We start from the raw sequence: 23,079 nt of genomic DNA, 5'->3' as shown, positions 1-23,079 counted from the left end.
CGCTTCGACCAGTCTCCATGTTCTTGGCGTGTTCTTCCGCCTGGTCATAAACCCTTGTCATCTCCTCAATTTCGTCGAGATCATGACTCTTCCGTAGTAGGCGTCTGCGGAGGGTCTCTGAATGGCAGCCCTCGATAACTCTCAGTCGGATGGCGTCTTCTGTTGAAAAGGAGTCGAACTTGCAGTACTGCGACAGGTGGCGCAGACGTGCGATGAACGTGCTCATCATCTCATCTTTATCTTGCCGTGCCTGATGAAACACATATCTCTCATAGTCCACGTTTCTCTTGTGCACAAACTTTCTGTTGAGTGCATCACGTACTTTATCATAGGACCCTTTGTCGTCCGTTGGTAATTCTTTGATAACCTTCCCGATCTCTTAGCCGACCAGGTTGCGAAGCGCAATTAGCTTGTCTCGGTCTCCTGTGACTTTCGACCCTTCTAGGTAGTCTTCAAAGTCCTCCAGCCACTCCTGCCACGGAGGGCCCATACTTCCACCAGCCACCAGGGATAGTGGCTCTGGGGAACGTAGATGCGAGACAATGGGCGTAACTGGGGTGGCCGCAGCCGCTGCAGCATCACCTCCATTCCTGACGGGTGACTGCGCCATGGCGGAATCGACGTGTCACTTCTGCACTATTGCTTTGACTAGTGTACGTCCTTACAATGTTCACTGTTCGTATTGCTTTTGTATTTGCACTCGCTAATGTTTGTTTGTGCCTTTTTCAGTGCTTGTCTTGGCCTTTCAATGCTTGCTTTGCTTTTTCCAATGCTTGTTTTGCATTCTCACTTGCACTTGCCAATGCTTGTTTTTACCTTTTCTGGGGATGCCTGACTTCAAGATGGCCGCCCATTCACTTCACAGGGATGTCCTTTGCAGTCGCCTGACTTCAAGATGGCCGCCACCATTCACCCACGAGGTTTGAGTCCTTTGCAGCATCAATCTCACTCAGTCTCTTTGGGCACTCACCGAGGGTTTTTCCTCCCGACAGCAGGGATTTGGCAGCTCCTCCTTCACTCCTGGGCCACTTTCCACCATTCAGGTAGGCCGGGGGCGAGCTCCAGCGTCTTGCGTTCGCTGCGTGCCGTTCCTCACGCATCGGGGGTGAGACCCGATGTCGGCGAAGTCGGCGCTTTTGTTCTGGCGCCTCCGTAGGCTTCACTCGCCTCGTGCTGCGCTCTTCACTTGGGCAGGACGCTTCAGGAGGGCTGGGGTGGGCTCCCATTTCCTTCCTCCTCAATTCGGTCTTCGGGACGCACTCCCGATTTTGGCGCGAAAATCGCGCCGGACACCGGAGGGGCAGCGCTTCCTTTTCCGCTGCTCCGGAGTGGCCTCACACGATCTCCTGGTCGTGGGACGACTCCTCTACCGCTGGCCTCGGGCTGTAGGCGGCGGCAATTCGGGGCAGCAGCGACCACGTCTTGCCGGTGTCCGGGACAGGGCAGTTCTCGCTCTTGCTCTTCAGCGGGGCTAGCAGGTCACTTGTATCCCACCCTCGTCGCCAGTTGTCATGTCGTGATGGCAATAACGACTGACAAAGTATATATTTAGAAGAGCTTTATTTCTGCTTCTGTTCCATACCCTGTCGCCACTCTAACTGCCCCTTTCCTGTCCTTGCTCCTCCTCTTCCCTCAACCCCTAGACTCCTCCCATCCCAGCTACTAAACTGCATACAACATTACAGTGGCTTCCGGCTACCACCGGTACATTGGCATAGGGAGCACGACTACCGTTAGGTCGATTCTACATTTGCTTTCAATACAAATACACTTACCACGCAAATGACAGGCATGCACACTGTCACCACGCACATATTTAATTCTGGTATTTAATAATAGTACTTTGAAGTGTTATTTTAACTTGCAATGTTGATTAGTCCATACAATGTTAAAAACGCTGTTATAAAAATTACACTTATGCTTTAATCTCTATATTTGACATATTGTTTAAAAAGGCTACAATTTTTTACATAAATTCAAGGTTCAGTCACACTGTTAATTGTGAAAAATTAACATTACAAATACATAATATATTTTAGTTATACCTCACCTACTACTATGACGCCGCTGACCTCCATTAGTACCAGAGTTTCACACACTGAGTAACACTGACACCTACTGGACATTTCATACTACAGCTTTTTAAAAACAATACCAGAGTATCAACACACCCAAAGAAGTAATAATGTAAAAAATAAAACAAAAGGAAAGTGTTTATTATTAATTTTTGAAGTGTGAGAGGAGTGCTATGTTTTTTTGTCAAGTGATTCTGTGAAACTGGATGTCCTAGAAGTGGCGCAGTGAAATCTTATAGATTTCACTGCGTCACTTCTAAGATCCTTTCTTGAGTCAGAACGCCCACCCCTGCATACATTATACAAGGCGTAGGTATAATGTAGCGCAGGGGTTTACAAAGTGACGCATCTACCTAGATGCGTCACTTTGTAAATATGGTGCAACAAGGCACATTTTTTACGCTGCTGGTGGGTCACAAAAAGAGACACACTGGCGGCGTAAAAGTGACGCACGGCCTCATAAATGAGGCCCCTTGTACAGAGCAAATCAACAAAAAAGAAAGGTAGTTTTATTTTTTTTCCTCTGCAGGGTTAAAATGGAAGCTCTGTTGTTTGGTCTGCAGGATTTGCGTGGTCAAAACCTATGATGTTGTGGCATGCGTAGTAACCGTAACTACGGAGTAAAATATGTGTGATAATTGCTGTTCATAGTAAAACCATCGTCCTAAAGGCTGTTCCCAGTTTAAAACAGCCAGGTAGTGGAGCTCCACGCGCTCGGGGATCGTGCTGGGGATCAAAGGCCAAAATCCTTCTCCTGCTGATATCTTGGGGGATGTATGTCATCACAACGCATGCTTTTACTACGCATGCCTTTACAGCGCAGGTTTTACAACGCAAGTCGTTACAACGACTTGCGTTGGGGGGTGCTGGATAGTGGAATAGTTTAATTTACTATTCCAACTCCAGTCCCCGTGGATAGTAGTGAAGGTTTTGGATAGTAAATTAAACTATTCCCTATCCTACAGCGCCCTCCAGCGCAAGTCGTTGTAATGACTTGCGTTGTAAATCCTGCGTTGTAATGGTAGTGCGTCGTAAAAAATGCGTTGTGATGGATGTTTCCCATCTTGGGGCCTGATGGACGGTTTAACATGCTTTTGGGCTTGTTTCACTCCTAATGGGGATTCCTGGCCACTGGGAGTACTTTCCTTCGCCCCTCACTGACATCAGTGCCACGGCTATGCTCACCAAATCTTCAGAGGGATCCCCCTCCTATGTTGGCTCCAGAGGTATGGGCTACCTCATTTGTTTAGTTGGCTGGGGCAGACCCATCCCTGGTACAGTGTGACATCTGATTGATTGGCACAGAGCATTCTATCCCACCTCTTTCCTCCTAAGTGAAGCACAGTTAATGGCTCCCCTTGAGTGGGGAGCCTGCGTTCCTGGTGCTGGAGAGATATATAATTAACTTGGCACAGCTGGGTCACAAAAGGCCTGGGCTCTGATACTGAGCTGAGCCGGAGGAGAAATATAACAATCCTTGATGACCCATAAGTAGTACAGATATCTCTTTAGAACTTGCAGAATTGAATTTGCCACAGTGGATTCGCACCAATTCGAATTTTCCCTGGCCTCTGTTGTCTTGTGGAGTCTGATTATTTTTAGGGTTGAAATCTTTATTTGTTTTGCTCAGCATGAGTCTCGCCATGTTTTACTGAGACAGAATGGTCCTACAGACCATGGCAAGGGCACAAATTGTAGTGAAAAAACTCTGAGAGGATACACTGGCTACAGGGTTTGCTAGGTAATTCTTTTCCAGCCTGCCGACTTCTAGCCGCAGTACACAACTTTTTTGATTATCTATTTCTTATAAATGGAGACATTCGGTGTTAAAAAAGGAAAGTAAGTTGCCAACCTATATTTGCACCCTTGATCCAGTATAGTGGCGCAGTTGTACTCTTCTGAAGAAATTCCCTCGCATAACAGCCTGGTTTTTGTATCAAGGCAAAGTATTAAATTGTTGACCAAACCAGCTACTTCTTCATTAAAATTGGCAAATTTTTCTTCCACCTAGCATAAATGTGCATGCAACAGAAGCAACAAAATGCAACAATGGGAAGGATTAAATAGCGGTACACTCTTCCATGTTGAATTCTCATGTTAAAATTGCAAAGGATGTAAGCATTTTGATCAACCATCCATTTAACAACATTCGTTGACTTGGCTTCAGATGTAGCATTTCTTCCCCTTTGTAGCAAACAAGCATTTAAAGATAAGGACTCCTCGAAAAGGTATTGTAGCATGTATAATGTGGAGGTCAGAAACTCTTGAATGAGGGCTTTTGCAGGGATTATATAAGCATGTTGAATAATCCGCAGGAGCTTCAGGGCTTTGAAGGAATGGCTAAAATGTGTAGAAATACTCTGACAGGTGATCTGTAAATTGTGGCCTAGTTCATTGTTGGACTTGGCCCTTTTTGCAGGGTCATCCCTGAACTTTTTGCCTTCCTTCTCTATTTTTTTCTGACCTGTTGTTGGCTGTTTTATGACTCTGGGCACTTTACCACTGCTGATCAGGCCTAAGTGCATATACTCTCCCTATTGTAAATTGATGTATGGATTAGTGATTCCATGATTGGCTTGTTTGGTTTACTTGTCAGACCCTAGTACAGTGCACTGAGTGTGCCCAGGGCTTGTAAATCCAAATTCTGCTGGTGGGCTTGCAGCACTGGTTGTGCCACCCACAGAAGCAGCCTTATAAAATGTTTCTAAGGCCTGCCATTGCAGAGCCTGTGTGCAGCCTGGTACTAGCATGTTGACTGGGAAAGTGCACCCACTTCCCAGTCCCTAAACCTTCCCTTTTCTTCATATCAAACACCCCTATGGAAGGCCCAAGGGCAGGGTGCATTGTAAGTATAAGGTAGGACATGCCCTGATGTGTGTGGCATGTCCTAATAGTGAATTACAGCCATTTTCGTGTTTCACTATTGCAAGGCTATCTGTTCTCCATAGGACAGAATGGGCAGTTAGATTATTACATCTTATAATCCTAACTGACTCAGGGAACATGGTAGAAATTCGAGTTTAGTGTGCCTGAACTCAGAATTATAAAATACTTCTTTTAGTGAAGTTGATTTTAACATTCTGTGTTTGAAAATAGCACTTTTAGAAAGTAGGTATTTTCTTGTCTAACTCTCCAAGCCTGCCTCTGCTAGGTTGTGTATTCGTTGTCTGGAGCTTGAGTGACAGGGCTGGGGGATTCCAGGAGACAGGATGAGTCCGCCCAGTGGTGAATAGAGAGATCTTCCTCTAGATGGGAGGGGAGAGTTGCACCTGGGACCTGAATAGGACTGTGCCTGCCCCCCACAGTGCTGGCTCCACCCCCTTTGGTGTGTCTGATGTCACTGCCCTGCACTGTGAAAGGAAGGAAGGAATCATGTCAACAAAGTTCTCCAGGGCTGTGCTTTCCCTCCACAATGCTGGCTCCACCTCCTGTGGAGCGTCTGATGTTTCTGCCCTGCACTGTGAAAGGAAAGAAGGAGTCATGTAAACAGAGTGCTCCAGAACTGGTTTGGACTAGGCAAAAGCCCCTCTGCTCCCAGAGGACAAAGGATTTTGGGGTATAAATATTGGAACCCTGATCCTAAGAAATTAGATCACTTTTGGACTACAAGAAGAAACCTCTGCTGACGAGAGGAACCTGAAGAAACTGAGGAGAGACTATTCCTAAGCTGAAGTGCTGCTTAGTGGATTGGCCTGCAGTGGTTGCCTTACTGCCAAAAAGAGGAGAAAGAACTTTGTGTACTTTGCTTTCAACCTGTGAAGGATCTCCAAGGGCTTGGAATAGAACTTGCCTCCTGCTGAAGTCTCAGGGACAACAGACTTCAACCCCCAGCTCCCCAGAGTTCTTATGGAAGTGCCTGCTGCTGTTTTGGCCCTTCTGAGGGACTGCGTGTCGCAAGGAGCTGGAAGCGCGACTCATCGAAGAAGAAGCATGTCGCCGTTGCAGCTGCTGCCGTCGCACTTCTGAACAAGGATGTCGCCGCTGGAGTTGTCGCACTGCACCACATCAAGAGATGCGCCTCGCAACGAAGAGGAAGTGTGTCACTGCTGTCTGCCGTCGCACTTCTGAACAAGGGTGTCGCTGCTGGAGCTGTCATATTACACCGCATCGAGAGAAGAGTCTCGCAACAAGGAAGAAGCATGTCGCTGTTTCTGCCATCGCACTTCTGAACAAGGGTGTCGCCACTGGAACTGGCGTATTGCACTGCATCGAGGAAAGCGCCTCGCATCCCCCGAGAAGGGCGCTGCCGTCGGAGCTGCTGCCCTCGCATTTCTGAACAAGGATGTCGCCGCTGTAGTTGTTGCATCGTGCGGAAGCTTCACGCAAACGTGGAAGAAGAGTGTCACAGATTAAGCTGTTGCCGTTGCATTGCTGAACAAGGGTGTCGCCGCTGCAGTCCACGCATCGAACAAAGAACTTCTCGCATTCCCGCAGAAGCATGCCGCATCTGGAAGAGCTTCACATCTTTATTTATTTGCACCCGAACTTTGCCGCATTTCCATCGCTGCAACATTACTTGTTGTGGAAGGACAACGCATCGTAAGGTACATTGACGCAAAGTGTCGCATCTTAAGACCTGAACGGAACTAAGCCAAAACTACCATCTTAAAGTAACAGCATTGTGTATTTTTGTCATTTATGGTCTTGTGGTATATCTATAAAAAAGTATTTTTGATATAAAACCTTGTGTGGTGTGCATTGTAGTGTTGTCACTGGGTTACTGTATGTGGTCACAAATGCTTTACACACTGCCTCTGAGATAAGCCTGTCTGCTCGTGCCAAGCTACCAAGGGGGTGAGCAGGTTATTTAGGAGTGTAATCCCCCCTTTTTTTTAAACAATCTTTATTCAGTTTTCCTTGTACCATATACTGTAGCAGGAATTCCGTTCTCCGACAGGACTGTGCATAGAGATTTGGAACCTCAGTGAATTAGGGTGGCCCAAAACTCACCTCAGTACCCAAAATCCCCTTACCAAGCTAGCTACAGTGTCTCATTGGTCATAGCAAACTCCCAATGCTTAGACAGACCAGAACATGAACTTAGAATACCTCAGGTATCGTGGAACACATGAACACTCTTTCACTTTATAATCATTTCAAACCAGAACGTGGAGTAAAAGAGGACACGTGCATATTTGAAATATTTATTTACTAATGCAGGGTTCTCAAACGCAGTATCTTATATAATACAAGCAAACATATTATAAGAAACAAAGTTATCAGCATAGTTACTAGTCCATAGAAAGCGAATGGTGACAGCATATTAATATGCTGAAATGAATAGGAATTAACAATACCTATTTCTCACCCTTCCTAACTAGCATAGTATAATATATCTATGAAGGTCTCGTTTGAGTTTTAGCAGGGCGGGCCCATACCTCAAAATCTCAGTGGCAGAGGATCACATCATCTTCCACCAGCTCTCTGTATGCGAAGCACCATCAAGTGTGTTCTATGTGTTCCACGCAAAGCAATATAAAACCCGCGTAAAGCCAGATTTTGGCAGCAGCTGCATTTGTGTTATGTCTAGGGAGGTGCGAAGATCAGATCTAACAACAACACTGTGTCGAGTTATCCTTGAAGGTTTTCAACACTCACTGTGCTGACAGTGTACCAAGCAAAGCTGATATCAGAGTAATAACATATTATTCTCAAGTAAATCACAACGCTCTTCTAGGTTGAAAGCTATAATAACAATTATGTGTCGTGTGCAAAAATGAAGCAAAAAGGAAAAATGGTGTTTAAACATTTAATAAGCTCATGCTAACTTAACACAGTATGTAGAAATGAAGTAACTATATGACACCCCCCCAATGATCCGAGCACGGTCACAATAAGGTAAGGTAAGACCAGAAAAGGGGCATAACATGAAAGCAGAGTCCAACGTGAATGAGCTAAGGTTATTGCCAAAAACAGATGAGATTACCTCACATCGGTCAAAGTAAAAAGTTCTAAACATTAAAATGCACGGTCCACTTTTATATGAGTCAATAGGCCGGGGCTTTAAAAAACTTTTGTTCTCGTAACTGATAAAGAACTCTCATAACTAATAATAAAAAAATGCAATCAGGAACGTGCTATTAGCAAAAAGTTCAAAAGTCTTCTTAGGACAGGAGTGAATATGCAAAATATGCAGCAACAGCCTCCAGCATGAAATCACTGTCATCATCCGAAAACAGTTCAGTCATCCAATTTAATAATGGGAAAGAACATACGTGCTCCTCCAGCACCGGAGTCTCTAGCATCATCAGAGGACAACTCGGTGGGTTCTCAAAGAAGCTCTGTGCTAAGAAATCTTGCGCTGCTGCGAGTATGTTCCAAGGACCCAATAGTCCATGCATCGCTGCCAAGGCCATAATCCTTTCGCCAGAACAAATCAACTCGTGAGCCACTACGGGACCCATCAGGTGATTAAAATCGACGTCAGGAGACACCGTCTTGCAGAGACACAAATCAATGGCCCAGTCGAAATCGCAGCTCAGGCAGTGAAACACAGGCTGGACACATGTAAAGTAGGAAAATCGAAACGATAATCCAAATGCCGTGCTTAAAGTCGCAAGCGGCAGTGCGGCATAGTATTCAAACATCCGGTTACGAAACAGCGGCAGGAGGGGCTGAGCTGCCCCTAACGCAGGACGGGCATCCATTTTGAATAAAACAAAATATCACCAGAACTCCTGCAGCCAATGCCAGCGAAACTGGAAAGCCACCAAACAGGCTTGAAAATATAGAATGGAAGAATGCAGGGATCACTCCAAATATTTTTTCGAAGGAAGTCACGAGACCACTGCTAACTATTTTAAAAAAGTGTGCGAGGCCAGTAGTGGAGGAGGCATTACAGATTTGATGAACCAGCTCGCTGAAATGTAATGGCAAATCAGTATTTAAAAGCGCTTTCACCTCTGTGCGCGTGTTAGCTATGTGAAGGACGAATGTTTCTCGGGCCAAACTCAGGGCCACCTCTTTTTGAGACAAAAGGACTCTTCTACTCATACCATTGAACTCTGCCTTCAAGGTTGGGATGCGCGGCCAGATGGAAACCTCCGAATTCCCATGTGTAGGAGGATAAAGAACGTTTTTGCAACATACCACACGTTCTGATACTGTTACCACATAAGCGATACCAATAATTAACCCACAACATTCCTCGTTATTCAACAGTAAATAACTCCCATTCGCCAGTAAAGTGAACGTGGGAACTATTGCGGGAACCGGAGTACCCTTTAAAACACAGGCTAAATTCGGCCGGTCCTGGTTACAAGAACCATGCAACTGAATGTGTCTGCATATCAATGAATGATCAGGTGACTCTGTGCATTCCTCCCCATTAAGATAAACATCTTGCTCGTCTTTCATACATCTATAAGTAAAAGGGAGTGACCATGCTTCATGGAGAAAGGAGCTACCTAGCGGTTCATATCTGCCTATTGCAATATATCGCATACAATTTGTAAATTTGTATAAAGCAAAAGGCAATGTGATTAACCCATGGATAAGCCACGTTGCAGCAGTGGCTTCAGCTACAGAAAATGGTAAAGATTCCAACCTCTCAATGTGTAACATTGAAAAAGATGCATCACGCATTAAAAGCATGCGCTGCTGTTCAGTCAGATTAAAAGCGGCAAAGAGGGAGGACACGTTCATGTAATTCCAAGGCACCCGACCAGCCTTAAGGGTCTGCAGGGTCTACGCAAATTGCATAATGGAACGTAATTGATTTTGACCATGGTATAACAGAGACACTTCATCATGTACAATATCAACAACTGAAGACACAATATTATTCAATGTGTAAATCCGGGAAGAAAGCATGTTAATACTGTTATCCACAACTGCAAGCACCTTTTCCAAATTAGCTTGATCAATTGCTCTAAGGCGTTTAGCAGCCTCAATTTGTGAAGTTTTCCAGATTTCATTGTAAATCGCATAAACCCATCTTTTTGATCTACCACTAGCTGGGCCTTTTATGAAATCATTCAAATCTACATCATCAGTCAGCTTGGATAGATGTAATTTAACTGCAGACAACGTAGAATGTTGTAACCAATTCTGACACAATTTGCCCACTGAGTAAGTGGTGACAGAATGCTCACTATCAAACCGGGGATCAGGCCTGACCTGTGTAAATCCGTCAGCTAAACTCAGAAAGCGACGTTGGCACGAATCCGAGCTTCTGTGCCTCATCAGCCAACCCTTTGAATCCAAACCGGATATATTAAAGGATGAATTGTGCAATAATGTTTGCAATTCTCGAATGGAAAACTGTGTAACATTATTCCAACCGGAATATTCTTCCAAATCAGGGATAGTAGGTGTATTTAATTTTTTAGAAGTTGCCAATCCAAAGCACGTTGTCTGTAAAATGGTAGAATTCAAAAACAACATATGATTCGGGATGAGACATGCACGGTGCAAAGCCTCAGTGCCTTGTACCTGCCAACTTTTAGAACCCCAAACCGATTTAAGGTCAATGGTTTCCTTCCATAGCTCGTAGCCCTCAACCGCTAACTGGTCTAGAAAGGACTTCGAATACAACAATTTAGTATCAGTAAGTGTAACTTTGGACATGGACTTATGGGTCATCTTGAAATAAAACGACTCAGGACTTGATTTATTAAAGTCTGTAAAATATGTGTACCTTTTCAAAAATGTACTAGCGCTGCCTTGTAAAGGGGCTGGGCAATGTTCCCACTGTGTGTAATTTACAGTAACCCCTCTGGAACTAGTTTCATGTAGAAAATGGTTGCCAAAATGTTGAAAGCAATACAAATCACCATAATTAGCAGAATCTAAATATAAATCCTCAGCATCAAAGGCAGCATAGTATTTCAAATCAGAGAACAGCGCTTCTACGGCTTGGATATCCCAATCATCAGAACGTATGTTTTGTTTCACCACATCCCCCATGTTCATTAGGGACATTAACTACTTCAGTCGGGCCATGGATCTGAAATTTAACTGCATCCCACACAATTCCATCAAGAACAGGCCAAGCAGTGATGTTAACAAAAGTCAAGTCTCTCTTTAGTCTGTGTGCAGAATGTGACGAGGAAAGTGGGGCCAAAGTTCCATTAAGATGCCAAATGCATGTTCTCTCTTCGACATAGTGTCCATCGATAAGATGGAAAAAATAAAACACAAAACCAATTGTCATAAAAAGGTAAATTGAAAAAAGCGCCAGCCAAATATATGTCCAAGGGGGAATCAAAAAATGTTTTTTAAACAAAGTGGCACAAATTGCAAAACGTGAGGGCTTTTTCGAATTCGCTGAAACAGAGTCAAATGAGAATCTGGATTCTTTGGCCAAAGGAGTCTGCAAATCAGGCATCGATAAGTCAGCTGGATAGGTGTAATCTATGTCATCAATGTTATTAACAGGTAAAGTACTTAGTAAAGGACTGGAAACTGCAGGCATCTCGGGGGCCACTTCTAGCGCAGCATTAGAAGTAGTGGCCAAAACAGAATTTCTCACAATCGAAGGACAGGAGACCGCCGGTGTTTATACTATGAAGAATCGGCCACCCTGTGTAATTTGACATTGTCAATTGAAATGAACCTGCTTTCCTTACGACCTGGAAGTGGAGGTAATATGACTGTTCTTGTGCCCTTCACTCCAAGGACGGGAACCGGAGCACGATATGAAGGACCAAATTCTTTCTTGTTATCGATCTTCTCTCGAACCAGTTCTCCAACTTGGGGTAGCCAGCCAACTACCGGGATCTGCAATGCATCATCCGATGTGGAGGGCAAAAGTTGCTTTGCAAGACTGTCTCTGGTCTTTTGTAGATCCTGTAAAACATTGCAATGTTTATCTACGTCAAAGGCCGTGGCCTGGGCCACGCAGTCTAGACCGTCGAGGTCAGGGACATACATCTTGATACCAAAGAGCATTTCGTACGGGGTCTGCCCACCCAGAGACCTTCTAGGGAGATTATTAAGAGCACGCTGCACGCCATTGAGATGGCCCAACCAGTTTCTGACAGTGCCTATATCTCGTGCTGTCAAAGATTGCTTTAAGTCACGGTTCTTTCGTTCCACTACACTATTACCCTCAGGTCTGTATGGAGACGAAAACTTGACTTGGACCCCCATCGAAATCATAGCATCCTTATATGCCTTAGAGGCGAAAGCCGGACCCTGATCCGAATGGAAGGTACCACAGGCAAAAATCCCTACAAAGACAAGCAAATCTCTAATGACAGTCCGTGAATCAGCGCTGCGATGGGGCCAGACCTACACAAAAAGTGTGCATGAACCAACTGCTACTAAGATGTACTTATACGCAGTATCAGAAGAAAATGGACCGCAGTGATCTAAAAAAACACATCGTAGTGGTTTATTAGATATGTACAACTGTGTCTGAGGCGGACGCGCAGCAGTCGAAGGCTTAATCTGCTGGCAAATGTCACATTGTTTGTACAGTCCCCGCCACCAGAAACGTTGTTGTAGCTGAGTTACAGTGGCCGAGACGCCCGCATGCGCAGACGCCACTCCTTCATGAGCCGCTGTAATCAATGTAGCCCTGCGATCCAAGTTGGGAATCAACCGTTCCCCAACTTCAGGAATTTTCACATAAGGAACCTTATCGGGACTTAAGTGGTATTTGTACTTCGAAGGGAACCCCGTAGGATATTTACCTCCCTTCTCAGTGGCAGCAACAGCTGCCAAGATGTCATCATCTATTTTACTTTTGGACCGTGTAACTGCTGCAACTAAATACTTTGATACCGCTGATTTCGCCGCTTCATCAGCAAGCGAGTTACCGACAGCGTGAACTCCCACACGCTGATGGCAGAGAGTATGAATCACAAACACAAGTGGCAATTTCTCTTTAAGCTCAGCCACTCGGACCCAGATCATCTTATGTTTCATTGTGCTACCCTTGGAATCACGAAAGTCATTCTGAATCCAAAAGAACAATTTCTCATTGTAAGACTGGACACAGTAGTAAGAATCACTTACAATTAAAGTCGTCACACTAGGATCAGCGTACTCCAACGCAAGCATCAGAGCACGAAGTTCTGCTAATTGCGCCGTGCAGTCCCCTAGTGTCCGCGTGTGCACGACACTGGACTTGAACTCATCGTTCACCATGGCACCGACCACAATGGCGCAAGCGGAAACGTAGGCATGTTTAGAGCCATGCGCAACCTGCGCCGAACCATCAGTGTAAATGATGCAATGCAAATCCTCCAAAGGTCGCATTGCTAAGGGAGCCGGATGAACAAATTCATACTGTAAGTACTCCTGCGACCGTAATGAGGCGTTAAAAATAAACATGACATCCTGGGACGTCAAGGATGCAGCCCATTGAATCCACCGAGGATGCAAAGCTTCAGAATTCGATACACTTGCTTTCGTAACTGCCTCCAAGGCAGGACACGGGGTAACAACCAACATGCGTTTTCCCTGTGACAGGGCACGTTCCTTAAGAATTGCCATCTGCACAGCCGTTAAAACTTTCTCCACAGTTGAAAATCGCATTTCTGCCGAAGTGTACAAGTGTGACTTGTAAGCAATAGGTACTGTGTCTCCTTCATTAAAAGTCAGGTACGTGAAATCTACCGTCCCAGGGATTACTCTTATCACCAGGTTGGTTTGGTTATCACGAGTCAGTAAGAATTTAGAAGCGAGCAGATCAGCTTGCATAGATTGCAGAATAGCTGAATCAAGTTCAAGTTCAAGTTCGGTATTTGTATAGCGCACTGCTCACCCAGAGGGTCTCAAGGCGCTTGGGTAGGGGGTTCATTATTTGTCGAATAGCCAGGTTTTAAGATCTTTTCTGAAGGAGATGTGGTTTTGAGTAAGGCGGAGGTGAGTGGGGAGTGAGTTCCAGGTCTTGGCAGCAAGGAAGGAGAAGGATCTGCCACCCATGGTGGATTTTCGGATGCGCGGGACAGCGGCGAGGGCTTGATTGGACGATCTAAGTTGGCGGGTGGGTTTGTAGAAGGACAGTCGAGTGTTGAGGCATTCGGGTCCTAGATTGTAGAGGGCCTTGTGTGCGTGGGCGAGAAGGCGGAATGTAATTCTTTTGTTGACGGGAAGCCAGTGGAGGTCTTTTAGGTGTCCGGTGATGTGATCTTGGAGAGGGATGTCTAATATGAGTCTCGCTGATGCGTTTTGGATGCGTTGGAGTTTTTTCTGTAATTTTGCTGTGATTCCGGCATATAGGGCCGGATGTAGGTCGGTCGGTAACGGCCGAAAAATCGGTATTTTCGGCCGTTACCGACCGGTATTTACAAAATGGTATGTAGGGCCACATATTTTACAGATTCGGTAAATTTACCGATCGGTAAATTTACTGAATCTGTAAAATACCGATTCGGTATTTTTACCTATTCGTTAATTTCGATATGTAGGTGGGACTCTTCTGAGTCCCACAACCCTTACCGAATCTGTATTTTACCATCAAATATATTTGATGGTAAAATACCGATTCCGGTGTGCATGCACACGCGTGCATGCACACCTGTGCCATATGACTGGCAGACCTGCCCTTAGGGCAGGTATGCCTGCCACATGGCACCCGAATCTTTTTTGGGGGTGCTAGAGGGTGTCAAAGTGACACCCCCTGCACCCTTGTCAAAATCGGTATTTACCGATTCGGTAAATACCGACCGGTAATGCCCCATTCATTCCTATGGGCTTTATAAAGCCCATAGGAATGAATGGGGCATTACCGGTCGGTATTTACCGAATCGGTAAATACAGATATTTACCGATTCGGTAAAAGGAACATCTGGATGTTCCTACATATCCACCCCTTAGATTTACCGATTTTTAATACCGAATCGGTAAAATTCGGTAATTAAAAATCGGTAAATCTATTTTACCTACATCGGGGCCATAGTGTGTTACCATATTCCAGTCGACTCGTGACCAATGCGTGGGTGACAGTCTTTCTTGTCTCGGGGGGGATCCAACGGAAGATCTTTTTGAGAATGCGAAGTACGTTGAAGCAGGAGGATGAGACTGCGTTGACTTGTCTGGACATCGAGAGGGAGGAGTCTAGGATGAAGCCAAGGTTACGTGCATGGTCTGTGGGTGTGGGTGCTGTGCCCAGAGCGGAAGGCCACCAAGAGTCGTCCCAGGCAGAGGGGGAAGATCCTAGGATGAGCACCTCCATTTTGTCTGAGTTGAGTTTTAGGCGGCTATGTTTCATCCATTCGGCTACTTCTTTCATGCCTTCGTGAAGATTGGTTTTGGCGGTGTTAGGGTCTTTGGTGAGGGAAAGGATTAGCTGGGTGTCGTCGGCGTAAGAGATGATGTTAAGGTTGTGTTGGCGCGCGATGGAGGCGAGTGGGCTCATGTAAACGTTGAAGAGGGTGGGACTGAGTGATGATCCTTGTGGTACGCCACAGATGACTTCAGTGGCCTCAGAGTTGAATGGGGGAAGTCGGACTCTTTGAGTTCTCCCAGCGAGGAATGAGGTGATCCAGTCCAAGGCTTTTCCATGTATTCCGATGTTGCTGAGGCGTTGAATAAGGGTGCTGTGGCAGACTGTGTCGAAAGCGGCGGAGAGGTCGAGTAGAATGAGGGCCACTGTTTCACCGTTGTCCAGTAGTGTTCGGATGTCGTCAGTTGCTGCAATGAGGGCGGTTTCGGTGCTGTGTTTGGCTCGAAACCCGGATTGAGATGGATCGAGGGAGTTGTTGGATTCAAGGAAGGCGGCGAGCTGGTTGTTGACGGCTTTCTCGATGACTTTGGCCGGGAATGGGAGGAGGGATATGGGTCGGTAATTTTTAAGTTTAGAGGGGTCTGCTGTGGGTTTCTTCAGAAGGGCGCTGAGTTCGGCGTGTTTCCAGCTTTCCGGGAAGGTGGCAGAGTTGAACGAGCAGTTGATGACATCTCGGAGGTGGGGTGCGATGATGGAGTTCGCTTTGTTGAAGATGTGGTGGGGGCAGGGGTCAGTTGGCGAGCCGGAGTGGATGGAGTTCATTAGGCGGATGGTGTCTTCAGTGGTGATTGGGTTCCAGGCGGTGAGGTTGTTAGTTGGCGGGGTAGGATCTGAGGGGGGTGGGGAGGGTTGAACGCCGGGAGTATTCTCGAAGCTGTTGTGGATGTCGGCGATTTTGTTGAAGAAGAAGGAGGATAGCGCATCGCAGAGGTCTTGGGAGGGAGTGATGTCGTTAGATGCTGCCGTGGGGTTGGTGAATTCTTTGACGATGTTGAAAAGTTCCTTGCTGTTGTGAGTGTTGTTGTCGAGACGATCCTTGAATGCTGATTTCTTGGCGGATCGAATCAGTTGGTGGTGTTTGCGGGTGGCTGCCTTGAGGGAGGACATGTTGTCGGTGGTTTGGTTTTTTCTCCATGTTTTCTCCAGGGTGCGGCATAGCTTCTTGGATTTTTTGAGGTCATCATTGAACCAGGGAGCCTTTTTGCAGGCTGATTTGATCTGGTGTTTTTTCAGGGGTGCTAATTCGTCAGCACTGTGGGTGAGCCATAGCTTGAGCTTGGTGGCCGCTTGGTTTGGGTCCAGTGAGAAGGTGGGAGGGTTTTGGTTGAGTGATGTGAGGAGTTGGTCGGAGGTGATTTTGTTCCAGTTTCTCAGAGGAATAGGTAGTGGGCGGTTGTGGGTCAGGGTGGTTTTGTAGTTGAAGTGAACACAGCTGTGGTCCGTCCAGTGGAGAGCTGTGGTGCGATCGAAGGAGATGTGCTTGCAGGAGGTGAAGATAGGGTCGAGCGTGTGTCCGGCTACATGGGTGGGGGTGTCAACAAGTTATTTGAGTCCGAGATTGGCCAGGTTGTCCAGAAGGGTGGTGGTGTTGCTGTCGTGTTTGTTTTCAAGGTGGTAGTTGAAGTCTCCTAAAAGAATGTAGTTCTCGGAGGCGAGGGCATGTGGGCTGACGAAGTCGGTAATGTCATCGCTGAAGTGACTGCGGGTGCCTGGAGGCCTGTAGATGAGGGTGCCTCTAAGTGTGGTCCTAGGGTCGGTGTGGATCTGAAAGTGGAGATGTTCGGCGTTTGCAAGATTATCATCGGAGCTGGTTGTGATTTTGATGGTGTTCTTATGGATGATGGCGATGCCTCCTCCTGTTTGATTGATGCAGTCTTTACGGGTAATCTTGTAAGCGTCCGGTATGGCTATGGCGATGTCGGGTGCTGATGATGTGTTCATCCATGTTTCTGTAAGGAAGGCGATGTCCGGTGACGCAGTGTCGAGTAGGTCCCAGAGTTCCGTTGCGTGTCTGTGGACTGAGCGGGTGTTGAGCAGGATGCACTTCAGGCGGTTAGAGTCGGAGCTGTGTGTGGAGGGAGTGAATTTGGTGAGGGTCCTGAAGCAGTTGAACTTGCAGGAGAGGCAGGCGAATGGGCCGTGGATACGTCCAGGGGAGGCTTCGCAGCAATGTGGAGCGCGTTCGGGGTTGAGGGCGAGGAGAGTTGCGGCGTCATATGTGACTCTAGCGGGCAGGGAATGGCGGGGACCAGGGGGTCTGGCGCTGGGCGCGGGCCAGGCGCGGACGGGCGCAGACGGGCTTACCTTTGGCACACCTTCGGCGCGACTGGGGCGCGTTCGCTGCGCGTCACCGCTGCGCGTAGGAACATCTGTCATAAGTGGGTAGTGGAGGGGAGGGGTGAGGGAGGGTCAGCTGGGAGGCGGGGAGCGGGGTGGATATCCGGTCCGGGGGGCACAACAACAACAGAGATGAGAACAAACAAAATGGCAGCACGCCAAGAGCCAAGAGCGAAGCAGGGTTCTAGTCAATATCGCAGGCAGCGCGGCACAGTAATGAAAGATTTTAAATTAATCGCACTTGGGCAGTTCAGCGCTCCTGATGCAAAAAACACGAGCAGTCAATTAAATCTTAACTAAGCACTGAGCCAATCCTGCGCTACGATTCAAAATGGTCAAAAAATTAAATAATTTTAGTGGTGGATGTGCAATCTCGCACTGCGACTGAGATGCGCTGTTAAATTAGACAGTGGCAGCGAGGCAGCAAGCAGCAGACTGGCGCTACGATACCAAATGGGCCAGGCAGACCGGGGAGCAGCGTCTGGAGCGACCGCTTCTGTGAGGCACAGGACGGTCACAGCACTCCGCAGCTAGAGTGGGGCTTGTAGTATTAGTGGGAGGGAGGGTCAGCTGGGAGGCGGGGAGCGGGGTGGATATCCGGTCCGGGGGGCACAACAACAACAGAGATGAGAACAAACAAAATGGCAGCACGCCAAGAGCCAAGAGCGAAGCAGGGTTCTAGTCAATATCGCAGGCAGCGCGGCACAGTAATGAAAGATTTTAAATTAATCGCACTTGGGCAGTTCAGCGCTCCTGATGCAAAAAACACGAGCAGTCAATTAAATCTTAACTAAGCACTGAGCCAATCCTGTGCTACGATTCGAAATGGTCAAAAAATTAAATAATTTTAGTGGTGGATGTGCAATCTCGCACAGCGACTGAGATGCGCTGTTAAATTAGACAGTGGCAGCGAGGCAGCAAGCAGCAGACTGGCGCTACGATACCAAATGGGCCAGGCAGACCGGGGAGCAGCGTCTGGAGCGACCGCTTCTGTGAGGCACAGGACGGTCACCTCAGGCAGCCAGCATGATTTGGAAAAAGATGGTTGTATCAAAGCATACAAAGGCTTGATACGCTGGGCATATTCCGGAATGTATGTCCTCCCGAAATTTAAGAAGCCCAGTAAAGACTGTCATTTTTTCAGTGTCGTCGGTGCGCGCAGCTGAGCGCATTTTTCCAGGAAGTGAGGTGCCCAACCTTTTCCTTCATTGTTGAGTTCGTCGCCCAGAAACAACACTGTGTACTCTGCAATGTGCGATTTTGCAAAGTTAAACTTGTAACCTAAATTTGCAAAGGTACAAATTATTCCGTTGACGCGACTCAGATGCTCCCAAAGTTCGTCGTCTGTGATATAAATGTCATCCACATACAAACAAGCATCTGGGTCGATTCTCTCCAAGAGAGAGACTATGCGGGCAGTGAAAATCCCAGGACTATTCTTATAGCCCATAGGCAAACGCCGATATTGTTTTTGGACACTGCCACAAGAACCGTCTGGCTTGTTTACAGTAAAAAGGGGGTTGTTCATCGGTGACACACATGTTTCAATTACTCCCTGATACTCCAATTGTTCAAGGATTGCCGCGACGGAAGCCTTGGCCTCTCGTCGAATGGGATATTGAGGTTGAGGCTGCGGCTGAGACCGTAAAGGTATTTCGTGGCACGGGGACAATTTATCCCAACCACATTGATTGCGGTACACAGCTGGCGCCAGCGCTAGAGCCAACCCTTCTGCAAAATGCAGCGCATCCTCTTTCGAGACTGTGTTCGCGAAACTGGGGAGGATAACCTCCTACCCTCGCAGAGCTGCGAGAACAAAAGGTGGGGGCCAGTCGGCCTCAGAAAGCAAAATGTCATATGTAGACAAAAGATTTTCCCAGAACACCCCTTTGATGGTTCGCTGTATGTCACCTTCGATTAACAGGACAATTTCAAAAAGTCTATCAGGCGGAGCAACTCTTGTATCAGCTGTTTCGATCACAACATAAACGTCAGTCGCTGTCACCTTCAGTAGTGGACGGAGGGCCTCTCTGACTATGGTTATCTCCGCCGCGCTGTCCAGCAAGGTCAAAGCCCACGTCAGATTCTGAAGCCGCGTTCTCACAATCTGTGGCATATCGATGCGCTGTTAAGGCTGCGACTTTCTTTTTCGCAAACTGTGGTCTCCTCGGAGTCGAGTCGTCCTGCTTTCCTGCACCGACTTTTGGGGGGGCTGGCCACGTCCTTGTTGACCACCCTGACCCCTGCGGTCCCTTCCACCACCGGTCGTCGAGGCCGATGAGTCCTGAAAGGAACAAGGAGAGCGTTGATCAGAAGCCTGAAATCGATCAGGAGTCTTAATCGTCGCGCGATCACGCAAGTCATAAACACGTTCTGTCTGCGCAGGCAACGGAGACGCAGGGCGCGAAACCTGTGTTTGTTGTTGTTGCTGTTGCTTACCCTGTTTCTGTTTTTTAGGCCAATTTTGTTTTTTGGACTTGGGCTGAGCGTCAGTTTCTGAAGCTTATCCCTGGGGCTGCTTCTTCTCTTTAACAGAAAAAGACTTAAGACCCTTACTATTGCGACCCACGGTTTTATAAGCCGCAACTATAATCCTCGCCAACTGTCGGGGCTTCTCGGGATCGGGAATAGCAGCCAAAGCATTAGCCACCTGAAAGTTCACTGCATCACCCTTGACATTAGCAAGGATCAGGTCGCAAACTACATCAAAGGTGCCACACAGGTGCATACCCAACTCAACCGCAGACTCCGGTCCGTGATCATCCTGAACACGTTTAAGGACCGTAGGCAGGACTGCCATAGATGGGGTGCCGTAGCACCTGGCATATACCGCCGCAAAAGTCTTACCCGAGGTCTCAGAGTCAACGAGTTCAGGGGCCAAATCTTTCGGCAAACTTAGCGTTAGAATCCGGTGTTTTTCACCAGGAGTCATATTAGGAAATACAGCTTCCAGCTGGTCAAATTTCTCGGCAAGCCAGAAAGGAAAATCATCCTTATCCTGGGGTTTCTTGCCTATCACAGCATTGACCATTACGGGACTGAGTTTCAAACCACCCTGTCCGGCCAGAAGCGCCGCACCCCCCGGGGCTCCACCCGGAAGATTACGGCCAATGTAATGCACTAAGGCTCTAATCACGGCAATAGAGACCACATGTAGTCTACGCAGTTCAGCCAGGTTACAATTGCCGTGTAGAGGATGAGGAGTAAATCCAGCCAAAACAGGCCAATTAGCGCCTGGAAAGGACAAAGGACATAACCTCGGAGCGGTCAAAGAATGGGGTAGGGCACCACCAAACCAAACTCGATGCTGCCATACATCAATAGGAACTTCCTGTGCCCTGTACGGAGTATATTCATTCGGTAAAGCAGAGGGAGTGTATGTGTGGAACACACCAGAATTAGCGTCCACAGCCGGAAACGTCACCCACAAATAAAACAGTTCGTATGGGTAAGCTGCATCCGCACACACCACCATGATCACCGCCAAGCCTTCCACAGGGACATTATAAATCCCCAAATGATCGCGCACCGCAATGCGACTATGCTGCGGAATGTCCACGGCAGCCATGACGGCCCAGGAAATAAGAAAACCAAGAAACTTTGTAGCACAACTGGGTAGTAATTCAAGGAAACCGTTTTAGAAAGATTCAAGCTTGAAAAGACCTATTTCACAAATAGGTAGGTTTGTTCCGACACCACCTTTTTCCGGAAACAACAGCGAAGGGGTTAAGGATTGAATGATATACTACTCGAGTGTCATGATATAAGACCACCAACGGTTGGTCGCCATGTAGCGGGAATTCCGTTCTCCTACAGAACTGTGCATAGAGATTTGGAACCTCAGTGAATTAGTATGGCCCAAAACTCACCTCAGTACCCAAAATCCCCTTACCAAGCTAGCTACAGTGTCTCATTGGTCATAACAAACTCCCAATGCTTAGACAGACCAGAACATGAACTTAGAATACCTCAGGTATCGTAAAACAAATGAACACTCTTTCGCTTTATAATCATTTCAAACCAGAACGTGGAGTAAAAGAGGACACGTGCATATTTGAAATATTTATTTACTAATGCAGGGTTCTCAAACGCAGTATCTTATATAATACAAGCAAACATATTATAAGAAACAAAGTTATCAGCATAGTTACTAGTCCATAGAAAGCGAATGGTGACAGCATATTAATATGCTGAAATGAATAGGAATTAACAATACCTATTTCTCACCCTCCCTAACTAGCATAGTATATTATATCTATGAAGGTCTCATTTGGGTTTTAGCAGGGCGGGCCCATACCTCAAAATCTCAGTGGCAGAGGATCACATCATCTTCCACCAGCTCTCTGCATGCGAAGCACCATCAAGTGTGTTCTATGTGTTCCACGCAAAGCAATATAAAACCCACGTAAAGCCAGATTTTGGCAGCAGCTGCATTTGTGTTATGTCTAGGGAGGTGCGAAGATCAGATCTCACAACAACACTGTGTCGAGTTATCCTTGAAGGTTTTCAGCACTCACTGTGCAGACAGTGTACCAAGCAAAACTGATATCAAAGTAATAACATATTATTCTCAAGTAAATCACAATGCTCTTCTAGGTTGAAAGCTATAAAAACAATTATGTGTCGTGTGCAAAAATGAAGCAAAAAGGAAAAATGGCGTTTAAACATTTAATAAGCTCATGCTAACTTAACACAGAATGTAGAAACGAAGTAACTATATGACAATACATGACATTTTTCATTTCTTGTGTACAATGCTTTCAAGTATACAGCTTTCGTTCAACAGCTAGGAAGAAGGTTCTTTGGCGCTGTACCTCCCTAGTATCGTCTGGAAAGATAATTACCTTGCGGTTCCCAATCTGTAAATTCCGTAGCTCCCGGGCTTTTTGCAGTATAAAGTCGCGGTCTCGGTAATGTAGCAGTCTCACCACCATTCGTTTAGGTGGGTGAGCTGGGACCCTGTGTGCACATTCCAGCACATAAAATGGAGATAGGTCCGGTCCATGGAAGACATGGCTTGGCAGTTCGGGCTGGATAGTTCCCATGAGGCACAGGGTCAGACTGATTTGAATATGGCCATGTCTGAACTGGGGCGGTGGAGTGAGCTAAAGAATGATGATGGATTACACGCAGATCAGTTGACTGGGGGTGAGTGCTTGCAATGTTTAACCCTCCGTCCATCATCCCCTTTGGTTTTGCTTTGTTCGCCCTAAGTTGGCAAGGTATGCCCACACATGGGTGCCTTGCTCACTTTGCCACTGGATTCAAGCTAGCCTGGCTGATGATGGCTGATTATCCAGAAACCGGTCCCAGGATGCTTGTGTCTAGTCCAGGGAAGACATGGCTTGGCAGTTCAGGCAGGACTGTTCCCATGAGGCACAGGGTCAGACTGATTTGCATGTGGCCATATCTGAACTGGGGTGACGGAGTGAGCTAAAGAATGATGATGGATTAAACCCAGATCAGTTGACTGGGGTGAGTGCTTGCAAC

General features: G+C 46.8%; 1 protein-coding gene across 1 annotated transcript in view; it reads right to left on the bottom strand.

Annotated features, from left to right (window-relative positions):
* Positions 1–1,334: 1,334 nt before the first annotated feature.
* The window catches only part of LOC144784156 (uncharacterized), a 163,706-nt gene continuing 141,961 nt past the window's right edge, over positions 1,335–23,079 (bottom strand). Inside the window, exons 2-3 of the mRNA XM_078662829.1 lie at positions 12,534–13,717; positions 1,335–1,532 (exon numbers count right to left, since the gene is read on the bottom strand). Of these exons, the coding sequence (XP_078518955.1) occupies positions 1,335–1,532; positions 12,534–13,717 (1,382 nt within the window). The remainder of the gene's footprint in view (positions 1,533–12,533; positions 13,718–23,079) is intronic.

Source organism: Lissotriton helveticus, chromosome 10 (assembly GCF_964261635.1).
Source record: "Lissotriton helveticus chromosome 10, aLisHel1.1, whole genome shotgun sequence".
Classification (NCBI taxonomy): domain Eukaryota; kingdom Metazoa; phylum Chordata; class Amphibia; order Caudata; family Salamandridae; genus Lissotriton; species Lissotriton helveticus.
This window is presented reverse-complemented; position numbering and strand designations above follow the sequence as displayed.